This window comes from Monodelphis domestica, chromosome 7 (assembly GCF_027887165.1).
Source record: "Monodelphis domestica isolate mMonDom1 chromosome 7, mMonDom1.pri, whole genome shotgun sequence".
Taxonomy (NCBI): domain Eukaryota; kingdom Metazoa; phylum Chordata; class Mammalia; order Didelphimorphia; family Didelphidae; genus Monodelphis; species Monodelphis domestica.
The window spans coordinates 17930647-17943880 of NC_077233.1; the positions used below are offsets into that span (position 1 = coordinate 17930647).

A 13234-nucleotide genomic window follows, 5' to 3' on the forward strand; every position below is an offset into this window, starting at 1 on the left:
GCCTTAGAATTTCTACCTGGCTCAGATGAAGCCAGAGTTTTCTCTCTCTCTCTCTTTCCTTAATATCTCCCATTTACTTTAGTAATTCATTTTGGGATTTAGAAATTAAATCCCTGGAGACCATCAATTTAATATTTCAGTCCAAACATAAACAATTTAACAGATTCCAGGTGAAGGGAACAAAAGAGTTACTATACAGTGCCAAGGAGCACAAGGTCAACAAGGACCAAATGAATCCAGGTGGGATTGATGAACTTCTAAGCCAATACAAAAGGACTCTAACCTAGAGTGAGACTTGAGGTTGTGATACTTGACATGTGTTAAGATGTAGTATCCTTGTATCAACACTCTTTGTGAAATACTCACAGTTAAGCACCAAAGTTTGGCTATCATCCTGGCTCCCCCTATCCCTGAGATTGATGAAAAATCAGACTAGGGAATGATACTTCCCTATCGCACAAAAATCTAGTCCTTTTTCTATCTTATAGTATAGCACCTTCCTGTAATCTTGGCTGCAAATGGGTAAGTGAAATATTACTGCATTTTGTTCTACAGACTTGTGGGATAAAACTTATTTTAATTGGACCTTACTATTACAAGGGCCTACTATAAATTTATTCTTATTTACTCAAAAATTTTATATACATAGATTTTTGATATTTTGATTCTGATTTTGAATTTGTTTCTTTCTCCCAAAAGTTTAACTTTCTTCCATTTTTTTCTTTATGTTTTGGGGGGTTTTTCTCTTCTTTTGATAATTGACTCATACACTCCATAACTCAACCATGTATCCTGAACTGAACTGGGTAATTCTCAACACCCTCTTCAGGAGGGATTTTATTTTCATAAAAATCCTAGATTAAAAAATTTTGTTCAAGAAAGATCTTCAAGGAAAGAAGCTTGCTAACTCCTAAAATCCAGAGAATGAACTGTTTGCAAAAAGATGCCTGAAAAACCTACACTACATCAAGAAGATCCAGGATGAACTTTGGGTGTGGTTGATCAAACTGAAGGTGGATTGAACATTTATTTTGAATGTACACTCTTATGCCAAAAGGGGACTACCCCCTAATTGGTTTTTGTAAATGCACCCAGCAAAACATTAGTTTTGCTGTCTCTCTCTTCTATTCCCCTCTTATCTTTTACTATGGTAGTTTCCTCTTAGAAGGTGAATTTTGTATGCACCTGTAGTTAGAAGATTTAGAGGTACAAGATGATTATGTTAAGTGATCAATTGGGGAGACTAGTCCCCCAATCATCATCAGGGGGGATTGTGAATTTTAGATTTACTCCACCCTGCTTAGTCTTTCGAATTTTAGCAACCAAGAATGTAAACACCCCCACTTAAGGATTAAGTGTGGGGAAGAATATGACCCACCTGTGCTAGCAAGTGACAAATTAGAAACAACTGGCTGACCCCCTGGGCCATCCAAAACCAAATTTAAGCCACCATTGGTACATGTAAGACAAAGGAAGTGATGTAAAGAATGGAAAGGGACTTGGCGATGGAACTTGACTGTGGAGGAGCTCAAGTGTGAGACTTCAGGCTGCTTCCCTTAGACTGTCATGTGGTGAGTACAAGTCTTACTCCCTTTCCTTGGCTTTCTGAAGGCACAAGCCTCTGAGGAGGCCCCTCATCTTGGAGGAGGCCTCGTGGCTGGAAGCCAGGCTAAATTTAATCTTCTGCCCCCCCCCCCTTGACTGGGGCCTCTGAATTCCTGCCTGGTATCTCTCCTCTTCTTCCTTAATATCTTCACTCTATTGTAAATAAACCACCATAAAATTCCATTCTGACTTGAGTATTTCATTGGGATTTAGAATTTTAAATCCCTAGAGACCAACTAAAATATATTCAGCCCAACCATAAGTTTTACCCCTAACATTACCTAATGAAAGGTTCTTTTGTCTTTTGTCTAAACCTATTCTATCTTCTACCCAGGAGCTTTTCCCAGGTGTGTATGTAGAAAAGGCTAGAGAAAAACATTATTTCTTACATTTCTAGAAAAAACAAAAAAAAAAGATTTTTAATATGCTTCTCTAATGAAGGTAAAAAGAACCTTCTAATCACTCTCCTGAACGAAATCCTCAGAACTTCCAAAAATGTCATAGACAGAATCCAGAGCTTCCAGATGAAAGAAAAAAATATGTACTCTAAGCAGTCAGAAAGTTAAAATATCAAGAATCCATAACTAGAATCATATAAGACGTAATGGGAGATATTCTCCTAAAGGGAGAATATCTTGGCCCATAACATTCCCAAGAGTCAAAAGATAAAAGGCTTAAAACCAAGAATAACTTGCCTTCTAATACTAAATAAAATCTTAAAAGGAGAAAGGGGAATAAGGATATTTAACAGACTAGAGGATTTTTCAAGCATTCTTGACATAAACCAGAACTAAAAAAAAAATTTTTTTTTTAAATGCAAACATAGAAGTTGTCAACATGGAATCTAGGAACCCCAAACTTGTAGCCTAGTGGGATCTAGTGAACCCCAAATTTTAGGACTAGCTTATAGGTTGGAGACCCCAAAGTTTGTACTTGTTCCCTTTTCCCATGGGAATCTACCCTGAAGGAAATCTCAGGCTAGCAATTTCAGACTGAGTGGGAGACCCTCAGGGGAATGACAATCCTAGTAGGGTGAGACTAAGCATATGCTATGGATGCTCTTTGTTTTAGGTAGTCTCCCCTATTGTATCAGACCCTTTCCCAAGAAGATCCACACCTGGGCAAGAACCATCCTTTAGTATCCACTGTGAGCAGCCCCTTCTCTTACACCCTAGCCTCTAGCTCTGATTCCTTTCCCAACCTTGATCGTATACTGTCAAAGCAGTTTGAACACTGCCATTTTCCTTGTAGATATAGCAATGTCAATCATCTTTCCCTGCCCCTGGATTCCCCAAATGGTATAGAGGTTCCACAAATCCTTTCGTCTAGCGCAATGGCACTCCCAGGGGTCAGTGACCAGAGGGGCCAGAGTTCAATCCCCAGACTCTGTGCAGTCGTGTGTGGCACGCAGCAATGTTTTCAAGGCCTCCTAGTGCTGAACCCCTTTTTTTGCACTAGATTAAAGAGCGATTTTGACTATTTAATAGTTCTGTGTTTTTTCCCATTCAACAAAGTCAATAAAAGCTTATAAAGGTAAACATATTTGAACTTTTAGAAGAGGCTAACTGATGCTTTAAGTGCTTAAAATCAATCAAATGGAGGGAGAAGGGAAGAGAACTGCCCTTTCAGAATCCTAGTATCTTCAAGGGTTAAAGGTTGAATTCAAGAAGAAAGAGGAAAGTGGTTTTGATGTTCTTTGATGATGCTCCCTCAAGGGAGACCCAAAGGAATAAAGTAGCAACCAATATGGAAGGAGGAAGGGAGGAACTTACTATTTCTTATTATAATTGGGAAGAACAACCTTGTATCATGAAACCCTCCAGTACACCTGGATCAGCATATATAGGATTAGTAGTGTCAACATGGAGATCTAAAGTCCCCAGTTTATTTAGTTTGAGGGTAGAAACCTCAGGTTTTGAGGGATCTTCAGCTTGCGAGACTGATGTGCTACCACTGCGCCAAAGCTGAAGTGGATGTCTAATGTCTGGTGAAGTGGGACCTTCCCTCAGGGGGAAACTCTCCTGTGACGAGGTCAAAACCTGGGGTTTCTACCCTCAAACTAAATAAACTGGGGACTTCTAGATCTCCATGTTAACAGTAGGTTTGTCCCAGACTGAACAATAAAACCCTCAAGGACTCATTGATCACCCTAGACAGATTAAGCAGATATAATCCAATCTTAAATTCCCTTGTTATCTTCTTAGTTTCTTTTATTTTATGTAGGAGGCTCCCTGGTATTCTGGCCTCTAGCCACAGCCTCTTTTCCTACCCTCTACAGAAGGAAATCAGTTGTCTTTCCTTTAGTGTATTCCCTAAAATACTTCTATGACCCCAAGTTCTTTAGCTGGACCAAAATCCCCACATTGGTGTCTTTCCTAGAGTCAGCGTGCCCAGAGTCCCTGAGCTTGGCCCTGTGGTGTGTGTGTCTGTGTGTGTGGGGGGGGGGGAGACTCTGAGTGGTGGCTATATGAGTATTGGTCTCCCTTGTCCTAATTAAAGATGTGTTGTTTTGAAACTGCTTTGGGGGTTCTGTGTTTTTTCAGGTTGACAGAGGATATCACTTCAGTCTCACTCTTATCTGAACCAAGAAAAGGAGGATTTAATACATATTCCACACCCAAGAGTTTGGTGTATTATACATTAATTTATCAGGGAAGCAAACTGGGACAAGAAAAACTGAAAGAAAGGCTTGAGAGTTGGGAAAAGAATAGCCATAAATTGAAGGGGGAAAAAAAACCCTTCAATTTTAGCAGATGGATCATAAAATGGAAACCAAGAGGAAAGAAAGCAGAAGAACCAGCAGCTGGGGACTGGGCAAGGGAAAGTGAAAGGCAACCGAATGAAAAGAGATCATTAATGATTATCATAGTCCTTTTTTACCATCTTCTTCTTTGTAGAGGGAAAGGCAAAAAAAGAGGAAAAAATAGAAGGGGACATAATAGGAGGGAAATACAGAATTAATCATTATAACAGTAAACACAAATGAGATAAACTTACCCATAAAAAGGAAGAGGGCCACAAGCTACATTAGAAAGCAGAATCCAAAAATGAGCTGTTTTCAAGAGACACACTTAAGCCATAAACATTCATAGGAAATTAAAATTAAGTGTCAAAATAGGACTTATGTTTCAGGGGAACTGGGGGATGGAGGGGAGCAAAAGTAGTGAAGTCATTATTTTTAGAATCTCCAGATTGACTCTTTCCCTGGAGTGCTAAAACAAAGAATACAAAAGACAAGCAATGACTAAGTTGATTATAAATTGGTCTTGCGTCTTTCTCAGGTCTTAATTTCTTTTGCAGAAGAATTGAAGTTGAAGTTGACAATCTAACCTCAGGAACCAAACCCCTAAATTCTGGTTATGGCATCTTTCCCAAGCTACTATGTGATTTAACATAACCTGACTGACTGCTACTCCCCTCCTTTTTTCTAAAATCTATTTAAGAATCCCCTTTTCTATGTTTTGGTGGAAATCTCAGTGGCGTGGCTTCCCAGATTAAAATCCTAATCATTGGGCTCTGTGTGTTTCCCAAGACTATAATTTCCTTACCCCAATAAAAGACCAGTTATTATTACTATTTTAGGAGTTCTTCACTTTTCAGGTTTCAGGCATATTTTGAGATCCCAATGAAAACTTCAAAGTCTGCTGCCTACTGAACTGACCCCCAGATGTGTGGCCTGCAAGAACCTGCATTCCAATCTGGATCCAATCAGCAGCTTGGCTTGGATAAGTGAGGTCTCCAATTCTGAACTTACTTATTTGGCTGGAGTTCTCTGACTAAGCTAACTAACTATGACCCTCAGTAGTTGGTTAGATTTATTCCCCAAAAGCTGTCTCTAAAAACCATGATGAATGAACTCCAACAGCTAAGTTCACCCCAGGGGGTCTGACCCCTGAGATAAAATCTCAAAGATAATCTGATGGGATTTTTTAGATAAAACCTTCTGAAAAGCACAGCAAGTATGGTCAGATCTTTTTCTAGATCTTTCCAAATCAAAAAGAACTTCAAAAGATGAATTGGGGGTAAACTCCTCCACAGTAGGTAGATGAGCTATGACAAACCCACCTTTCCTCCACCATTCCTGGACAGGAAGCTCTTAACCTCTAACAGGAAGTCACTACTCTCTAGCAGTCGTCACTTTCAAACTGTTCCTCCTCTGCCTTCTGCCGGCTAAAATCCTTTCCCTTGAGTTCCTAGTATGTGCCTTAAAGACAGCCTTCCATCTCTTAAATCTTATCCTATCTCTATCCTTTTCCCATTACAACATCCAGTCTTAGACATGGACAAGTTGTGTGATTTTGGACAAATCACTTCTTCTCACCTCATTTTTCTACTGCAAAAAGAGGGTCATAGGAGCACCCATCATCTCCTAAGTAGTAGTAAGGATCAAATGAAATACTCTGTAAATTACATTTTAAACTGCAAAGAGCAATATAAAAGCTAATGATTTTGGTGGGGCAGAGGAGAGATAATACCCAGTACCCAGCATAGTCAATGCCAACATATATATATATTTAATAAGCACTTGTTTAAATGAAAAAAAGAAAAGAAAGATCATGTATAAAATGCACTTTGTTTAGTGTAAGAATCAGAAGGACCAAACAGATTTTAACTTGAGAGCATGGACTGCATCTTGTACTGCCACAATTACTCTTTTCCATTTTGTCTTTTTCCTGTTGTTCCTCCATAAGAAACTAGACTATGTAAAACATCTATTGTTCCATATGTATAAGTGATTATAATTAGCATTTTTCAATTTTAAGAGAAATTAAATTACTTAATTTTGTATCTTGAATTGTATTTTGGCTAATTGTTTTTGTTATTATTAATTGCTCTTTCAAACAATTAATTCTGGGGGCATAATAATTTGCTTTATTCTGTATTTCAGGTTTTTGGACTAACTAGGAAATCCATTGACAGATATTTTTTTAGCTGATTGTTTTCTTGCAAAAGAAGTTAAGACGCATGTCTGATACTTGTACCCAACTTCTTTAGCAACATAAATGTTAGCCATTATCATTTTAAGTGCTCTGTTTTAGATGGGATCTTGAACTTTACCTTGATCATTAAGTATTGGTTCCAAGGCAGAAGAGGGGTAAAGGGATAGGCAACAGAATAAAGTGACTTGCCCAGGGTCACACAACTAGGAAATGTCTGAGAACAAATTTGAACCCAGGACCTCCTGCCTCTAAACCTGGCTCACAATCTACTTAGCCACCTAGCTTCCTCCTATTTCCACATTTAAAAAAACCGAAATTATAATTAAGAACCTCAAGTTTCATGCATAAAGAAGAGAATTAAAACTTACCTCAGTGTATTCATCAAAAGTGTGATTCTCTGACTGAAATTTTTCTATTTGCGCTTTTGCAGTCCCATCAATAAGCCAACTATATTTTTGGACTGAAAAATAATAATTAAATTAAAATTACACCCAAGTTTTAAAATATCAGTGAATTTACTCTTGAGAGTGCTGATTAGAGAATGAGTACTCTGCCTCCTTGAATAATCTGGTTCATTTAGCCTTTTCAAAGAGGTCATCCATGGACAACCAGTTTTCAAAGAATTAGACTATCATCAAAAACTCAACCATAAGGCTCTCAGTCACCCTGCAGTGTCCAAGGGCCATCCCTGTGTCCAAGAAATGTCGGATCTTATGGAGGAATAGTGTCTGGGGGAGGAGTTCTTTCCAGGGCTAGTCCTCATGTGAAGACATGGATTCCAACTCCACTCTTCAGGAGAGTGATCCCGAGAGGCAGAGTTTTCAGCCCCTGCATCTTCCTTGGGAGAAGCACTGTGCAGTGTAGACTCCACGGGGCTGAGGACTCAAGAACCCAATATCTGCCCCTGTGGGACCTCAGACAAGTCCCTTCAATTCTGGGACCAGACTCGAAGGTCTCTCACCCCTCCCAGCCCCATCACTGAGGGACCCACAGCTCCTTCTGTGCAGCAGGAGGCTCAAAATTCCAGACTAGAGTCTGGTTATTTTTGCTGTTGATGTTTTAAAGTGGCGACCACGTACCGTATTCATCATAGTGCTCTTTAGGTCCTTGTAAGTTCAGGTTCACCGCATCCCCCAGAGCATTCACAGCCCAGTCCACCAAGTGGTCAGGAAGTTCATTGCTAAGATTCTGGGTGGTAGGGGCGCCAGACAGCCAGGAGTGGACAGTCTGGACATTCTGAGAAAAGCAAAGGAACAGCCAGGGTATCGGTGGTGCAGCCCAAGGACAATCCATACATGTTTGGGGAAAGGGAGGAGAAGACCCGTGAACCAACAGGGGACCCCTTCTTGGAGAACCGAATCCTCTTGGAGAATGGCTGGGAAGCCCAAGAAGTGACTCTACCTCTCACATGTACGCTTGTGTATCTAGACACATATGTGTGCACAAAGGTGTACACACATGTATATGTCATTTCTACTATAACACTTGTTTTTAAAATATGAATATCATGTTCCAACATGGCTGATACAACAGGGAACAATCTAAGCATTCCCAAATTTTGTGTTTGCTTAGAGATAATTTCATCCACAAGAAAGAAATGTGGAGAAAACACAAAAAAACTGTCCCATTTCTCAATGACTCACAAAGCCCACTTCCACAGGCAAACAGTGGGTCTATTTTAAGGAAAAGCATGGCATGCCCAGAATTAACTCAATCCTTACAACATCTCAGTGTCATTATCCCCATTTTACAAAGGAGGATACTGAGACACAAAGATTAAATGACTTGCCCAGAGTCACATAGCTACTGTCTGAGGTAGAATTCAAACTCACGTCTTCTGAAGCCTAAATCCCATATTCTACCTTCTCTACCACCTAAATGCCTCCTTCAAACATATAAATGTTCATATCTATGGACATTTATGTATGGATCCACTTATAGACATACATTCATAGATATATAAATAGAATACATAATATTGCTGCTTCAGGTATGTCTGTAGGCAGGTGTATATTTCCTAGACTATTTTTCTCATTCTTTTAAGACTTTTAACTACAAGAAAAATGATGACACTTTTTGAATGGCTTCAAGTTTTGCTGCTATACAGAAAATTAGATTGTATTCTGCAAAGCTGATGGAGCCACAATAATAATTAAAATCCCCTTTTGGAAGGGGATGGCGGTATTTTTAAATGTTTATCCCAACTCCTTCCTCAAAGTTCGACTCTAATGTCTCATTGTAAAGAGGAGGTGAATAAGATCTTGAAGGTGAGGCTAGTAGGTTCTGGAATATCTAAGTTCCCTGAAGGCAGGGGCTATTTCTATCTTTCTCAGCACATTGTAAGCCCTTAATCCAACCATGTCAACTTCATAGGACTCCTCCCCTCCTGGAAAGGCTCTAATTAACAGATCAGGTCTACCCTCAAAGGTGCAGCTCATATCCACTAAGCTAGTCATCTGGGGATAAATGATTGACCCATTAGAGAATGCAAGTCAGGAAACATCCTAATTAAAATTATTCTAGAATAAAAAAGAATGACATTACCAGACTATAACTCAAGAGCTAATATTAAAAATTGCCCAAACTAAATTATTTCTCTCTGAAAAAATATAATTTCAGCTCCAAGGTGGTCTTACCTGCAGAGTTTCTCCGATTCGATCCACCACACCACCCACAATGTCTTGCATGTCTTGAAAAGTGGGATAAAACTCCATTTTTTCATCATCAAATGTCAATTCCATCTTGAATATTGGCAGCCATTTTTTGTCTTCAGGATCAAAGAGAGACACAAATCCTTCCACCGTTCTCTTCAATAGATCTCTCAGCTGCACCATAGCACAAGAGGATCTTATTACTTTAATCAATGCAAACAATTGGTTTTTACACAATTTTTTATTTTATTTTTAAAATTTTAATGACAAATTTCCACATATGATTTCCAAAGTCATTTGATCTACATTTTCTTCCTCCCTTCTTTTCTCCTCTCCTTCCTGGAACTGACCAGCAATTCAATCTGGGTTGTACATTTACACAATTTTTTAAAATAAAATTTGATTATCTTATTTGGTTCTGATTTTGAGATGCTTTCAACCCATTAGTGCATCGTGTCCCCCCTCCCCCAATGACTATCTAGACTTTGTAGCTCCAGTGTTTTTCTTCTTTATTCATTAGCCTCTGAAGAAGTTGTGCCCCAACTGGCTACAGCAGTGTAATGAGGGGACCCTTCCCTAGCAGCTTCTTGTAGGAAAGGGAAACAAGGGCATACAGGGTTCTTCCAGAATGACTAGATCATCACCTCTCTTCTTCCTCTATAATTTAAATAAATTTTTTTTTAAATAATAATTTCCCTCTAAAGTGAAGGAGCAGGACGCTGCTCCCCATGTGCCACGGAGATGTCTCAGAGCTTATTTTCTCCTATGACTACGTTTATTTTCTGGGCCTTAAGGCGGGGGAAGCAAGGGTTGAGGAATGGAAATGAGCAATTTCCTCATCATCCATGGATGCTTCTGGGGCAGCTTTGGTTTGGCCACAAATGCCAGGCAAGTTTTGCTGATACTATTCCTAGCTAAAGGAGTCTGGCCTCCCAGGATTTGTGAGCAAGCCAAAGCCTGCCTAGAATGGCCTGTCCCCAGTAGGGACAATCTTTTACAGACTAAGACAAATCCAGGTTTCAAACACTCAAGCTTGTTAAATACTTGAGGTACTTTGGGGATTTTTTTTATAATAAAATGAAATGGAATGGTTTTGACTGCCCTCCACTTGCAAAGGAAGATGATATTTAGAAAAAATGGTGGCCTAAAGAAATTTGGGACAGCTAAATAATTCCCTCCCCATCCCTTCTAAATTCTAAAGCATTGGTTCTTAAGCTGAGGTCCATTGAGGTCCAGGTAAATTTTAAAGAGTCTCTCCATTTTAAAAATTTTTTTGTTTTTTAAATATTTTGACAAGAGCTGTTGTTCAGTCATTTCAATGGTATCTGACTTTCTGTGACCCCCATTGGGGTTTTCTTGACAAAGATATAGGAGTGGTTTTCCATTTCCTTCTCTAGTTCATTTTACAGGTGAAGAAACTGAGGCAAACAGGATTAAGTGACTTGCTCAAGGTTACACAGTTAGATTCTGAATCTAGATTTGAATTCAGTCTTCCTGACACCAGGTCTGGCACTCTATCCACTGTGCTGCTTTGCTACCCTTGATAAGAATATTTCTCCATCATTTGTTTCCTTTCTAATGCCAGCTATTTTCTTTAAGACATCATTCTGAGAAAGGATCCATAAGATTCCGCAGACTGGCACAGTGGTCCATGGAAAGGTAGGGGAAAAGGTTAAGAATTCCTAATTCATGCTTACCAGTGCCAGGAAGGGGGAGGGAAGAAAGGAGGGAGACAATTTGGATTATATAACTTCACAAAACTCATGTGGAAATTTATTAAAATTTTTAAATTAAAAAAAAAAGAATTCTTCATTCACTCCAGCCAAACTGGACTAGTTTTCATCCCCCAATATGCCATCTCCCACTATCAACTTCCTACCTCCTTGCCTAAGAAATTCCAACATTTTAAGATGCAACTCTTCTGCCAGGCAGCCTTCCTTAACTGCCCCCTTGTTTTCACAGCACTGGATTTTACAGCTCCCTAAAATGCTTGTCTAAAATACTGAGTATCCTTGCATGCGCTGCATCCCAGGCTGCACCATCCATGAAGGCAGAAGCTATGCATACTCTAAACATTGCCCCTTTCCCCACCTCCCCCAATGCCTAGAACCCTCCCTCCGCATGGGAGAGCCCCCAAATAAAAGTAAGTGGAATGAAGGAAAAATAAAGGATCTCTCTCAGGCCTAATGATGTTATCTCACATTTCTCTAGGGCTTCAAGGGTGGCAAAGCCCTTTCATCCTGAGAAGCCAGGAAGCTGGCACAAGATGGGGAGACTGAGGACTCAGAGGGAGGGGTCCCAGACTAATCAGGGTCAGAGGCAGACACCAAAGATGGGTCTGTCTCCAGGCTCCCGGTTCAGCGGCATTTAGTTCTACTCTGGCAAAGAACGAGATCGCCTCACCTGATTCGACATTAGGGTGGACACGCAGTTATAGAAGGATTCCAGTTTTTCTGGTTTAATGTCTTCGAGCACTTCCTTCTTGGTGAAGATATTAATCACTGTCGGATACCAGGTATTCATTAATTTCTCCTCCGTTTTTCTGGCACCGATAGACACGTCATTTCTCAATGATTCGCAGTCCATGGGACCTTTAGCTCTATTGCCAGGAGGATAGAAAACAAGCACCCTCAGCAAACTCACGATAAGATGCAGCCAATAAAGGAGCTTTGAAAAAGAGTTTAATTCCCCAACTGAAGCAACTGAAATCAAAAGAAAAATCCTATAGGCTCAAGTTCCATAAAAGGGGATCCCAATCAAATAATGAAAAGCTCAAGAGGAATAAAACAAGGCATGAATGAAGACACATTTATTAAATGTTTTATTATTTGCAAAGCCCTGGAGAAATGACTACTGAGAGGTCTTCTGCAAGGCCAATGGAAAGGCCCTCGGGCCCAAAGAGGCAGAGACGGGAGGGGGGATGACAAAACCCAGGAGTGCTTAGCACGCAGGAGGGCATCTGCCCTGGACGGGGTCAGCACACTGAAGGGGGAGGAGGCCAAGGGCCCGGGCACAGCAGGGATTTGGGCTTCCCGATTCAGCAGCTCTGGGCATAGGGAATAGACAAAAGGAGATGCTAATCTTCTAATGTTCATTAGAAGGGTCTCTCACAGGACTAGAGCTATCTCGAAGCTAGCTGGTCCATCCCTCTCATTTTCAGAGAAGGAATCCCAGGTCCAGGGAAATAAGCAATGATTTGCCTAGATAAGTAATAAGACTCAAAGGAAGGATTTGAACTCAGGTCCTCTGGCTAGTGGCCTTAGATCCCCACCCTACTTGGTTTTTCTATAGTATCTGATATTGCTGACCACGTCCTTCTCCCAGATGTTTTCTCCTCCTATGATGGCACCTCTGGGCCCTCCCACACCAGTCTGACCACTCCTCAGTCTTCTCTTGCATCACCATCATTCCTCCCATTAAAATAGAAATTCTTAAGGGTGGGGACTGGCTTATTTTTGTCTCTGAATCCCCAGGGCTTAGCAAGGTGTTCAGCACCCAGTGTCTATTTACTGGATCAAATTAAAGACTAGCTTCTACCTGAACCCTGTTAAGTCCAGTAAAAGGATGTTGGCAAACGTGGAGTAGCCCAAATCCAGCAATGTCCTCAGGGTGGGGTGAAGAATGTGCAAATTTTCAGCGATCTGGTTTCTGGCTTGGATATAACTGTCGTGCCATGGCTGGGAATAATCCAGGCCCCTGGAGGAATAAAAAGGGAAGTTGCTGGTCAGAAAAAGAACAAGCCAAATGTCTAAATCAGAAAGTAGAAAGGTTTGGGGGGAGGGCTGGTTTATGACATGATGCTTTCTCAAGTTTATTCCACCAAAAACAAAAGGGAAAAAAAACTGACCTATTTGAAAGGGCTCAGGAGTGAGGAAACCCCTGCTTAGAGGGAAATAGAGCATGTTTCTAACTGGGACCATCATGGCCCCTAAGCATCCCTGGGCCTTGCCATCTGCCCTACAACTGTCTTCCTATAAGTGTCATCTCCTCTAATAAGAATGCAAGTCCCTGACAGCAGGGACCATCTCATTTTTCTCT

The 13234-nt window shown here is 40.5% G+C and overlaps 1 protein-coding gene across 3 annotated transcripts in view; it reads right to left on the minus strand.

Moving 5' to 3' along the window:
* DNAH12 (dynein axonemal heavy chain 12) overlaps positions 1 to 13234 on the minus strand; it is a 182034-nt gene that overhangs the window by 152940 nt on the left and 15860 nt on the right. For all 3 annotated transcript variants that reach the window (XR_008913335.1, XM_056804277.1, XM_056804276.1), the window contains exons 7-11: positions 12734 to 12892; positions 11600 to 11795; positions 9182 to 9370; positions 7625 to 7781; positions 6914 to 7005 (exon numbers count right to left, since the gene is read on the minus strand). Coding sequence is in view for 2 of the 3 variants with exons in the window: in XM_056804277.1 (XP_056660255.1) it covers positions 6914 to 7005; positions 7625 to 7781; positions 9182 to 9370; positions 11600 to 11795; positions 12734 to 12892 (793 nt within the window). In the remaining variant the exon portion in view is untranslated. The remainder of the gene's footprint in view (positions 1 to 6913; positions 7006 to 7624; positions 7782 to 9181; positions 9371 to 11599; positions 11796 to 12733; positions 12893 to 13234) is intronic.